The sequence below is a fragment of the Cucurbita pepo genome, unplaced genomic scaffold, assembly GCF_002806865.2.
Source record: "Cucurbita pepo subsp. pepo cultivar mu-cu-16 unplaced genomic scaffold, ASM280686v2 Cp4.1_scaffold002798, whole genome shotgun sequence".
Taxonomy (NCBI): domain Eukaryota; kingdom Viridiplantae; phylum Streptophyta; class Magnoliopsida; order Cucurbitales; family Cucurbitaceae; genus Cucurbita; species Cucurbita pepo.
The window spans coordinates 1-1730 of NW_019648828.1; the positions used below are offsets into that span (position 1 = coordinate 1).

The 1730-nt window shown below is 38.3% G+C and overlaps 1 protein-coding gene across 1 annotated transcript; it reads left to right on the forward strand.

The window, feature by feature from the left end:
- Window positions 1-5: 5 nt before the first annotated feature.
- Window positions 6-802, forward strand: LOC111786791 (50S ribosomal protein L27, chloroplastic-like; the record flags this gene model as incomplete). The annotated part of the gene is made up of 3 exons (XM_023667015.1): window positions 6-26; window positions 188-289; window positions 375-802. Coding segments are annotated over 3 exons (300 nt in total), but the record flags the coding sequence as incomplete, so codon positions are not given.
- Window positions 803-1730: the final 928 nt, after the last annotated feature.

Here is a 1730-nt window from a genome sequence, read left to right on the forward strand (position 1 = left end):
TTATCGTCCGCCAGCGCGGAACCAAGGTAATTCCTCCATCCACTCATTTTTTTCACTTCAATTTTGAAGTGGATACCCGTTCCGCCCATCGTCTAGGGCATTTATGAGCATGGAATTGAGTTCTGTTGTTGTACCATTGTTTGTAATTGTTTGTAATTGAGTTCTGTTGTTGTACCATTCGTTTCAGTTCCATGCCGGAAAGAATGTGGGGCTTGGCAAGGACCATACAATTTTCTCATTGATTGATGGGCTTGTAAAATTTGAAAAGTATGGACCTGACAAGAAGAAGGTTTCACTTCGAACCTAGACTTTTCAATATGTGGGTAGTGTAAGTTACATTGCAGGAATGAAGTGTTATACTTATTTGATTGCAGGTGAGTGTGTACCCAAGAGAAGTGCAGCCTGAGAATCCCAACAGCTATAGAGCAAGGAAGAGGGAGTATTTCAGGCTGCAAAGAGAGCGCAAGAAAGCAAGGAAGGAAGGCGTTGTTGCTCAAGCTCAACTAATATTAGCTTCCACTGATGCACAAGAAACCAATCCAATTTGCTGATCTCCAGAGGCTGCTCTTCATTCTCTGCTTGTTGAAAAGCTCTGATGATCTGTTGCAGTAAGAAGGTCTGCTTCACTAGCTTCTGTTTTCTTTAGTTTGTGCACATATAATTTGCTGGATTCTTCACAGGAACATGTTTCATAATTATTCTCAACTACCAATATTCCCTTGTTCTACTTCTTGCCCTTGAGATTTTCTGTCAAATTCATAGCCAATTTTGGAAATATCTCAGATGACAACTTTCGCTGCTTTTTGTTGGCTTCGCTGTGAGAATGGCATATAACAGATAATACTGAGTGATTTTGATGAATCTTCTGTTGAAATGGCATACAACAAATTATGTTTATTGGGAATTGATAACATAATAAAGTTGAGGATATGGTGCATAAGATACTGAAAAGAAAGTCTAACATATTCCTGGTATTCCTCTGTGGATAAAGACCATCAAATATGTTATCAAATGACTTCCCTATGTGTTTCTCGACCTGAACTCTATCGAGCTAGATGATCATTGACATCAGGGGGCAAAATCAAGAACTTTTATGAGGAAATTATACATTAAATTCAACATATGTAATCTTTCAATTTTGAAAATTAGGGCTAATTAGAGGAAATTATTTAAATATTTGGATCTTATGTTCTTTAAAAAGAGGGTAATTATTTTCTGTCTCCACTCCTCCGTGCTCATTGAAACTTGAAGTTTGATTACAACTCTATAGGTATCACATACTCCACTGGTGCAATAGATAGAGGCTTTGCATATGAAATTGAAGGGCGTTGGTGAGTTTTATTAAAGATAAGTGAACGCTGGTTCTTCCTGGAGCTCGTCGGAAGATGAACAAGAAATTAGTCTCATTGTTGATGTGCTTTGGACGTCTACTTAATAACTAAATGTTTAGACTTTTATCTTTGAACTTTCAGAAGCCTTATCTCTGTGTCCCAAGAGGATAGAACAGGATGGAATGGACACTTCAAGAAACGGCAAACGCAAAATTAGTTTTTGAGAAAACAGGACGGATTACAAACATACATTTCCTCACGAGGAGCAAATGGCCTTTTAACAGGCTTCGTCTCTTGGAACAATAACGCGAGGAAGGAAAAAGATACAAACCATTTTGCATTGCTCTCCCTCAAAATTCCCTGTTCTATAATATCCACAGTACATAGGGTGGGGGGTGG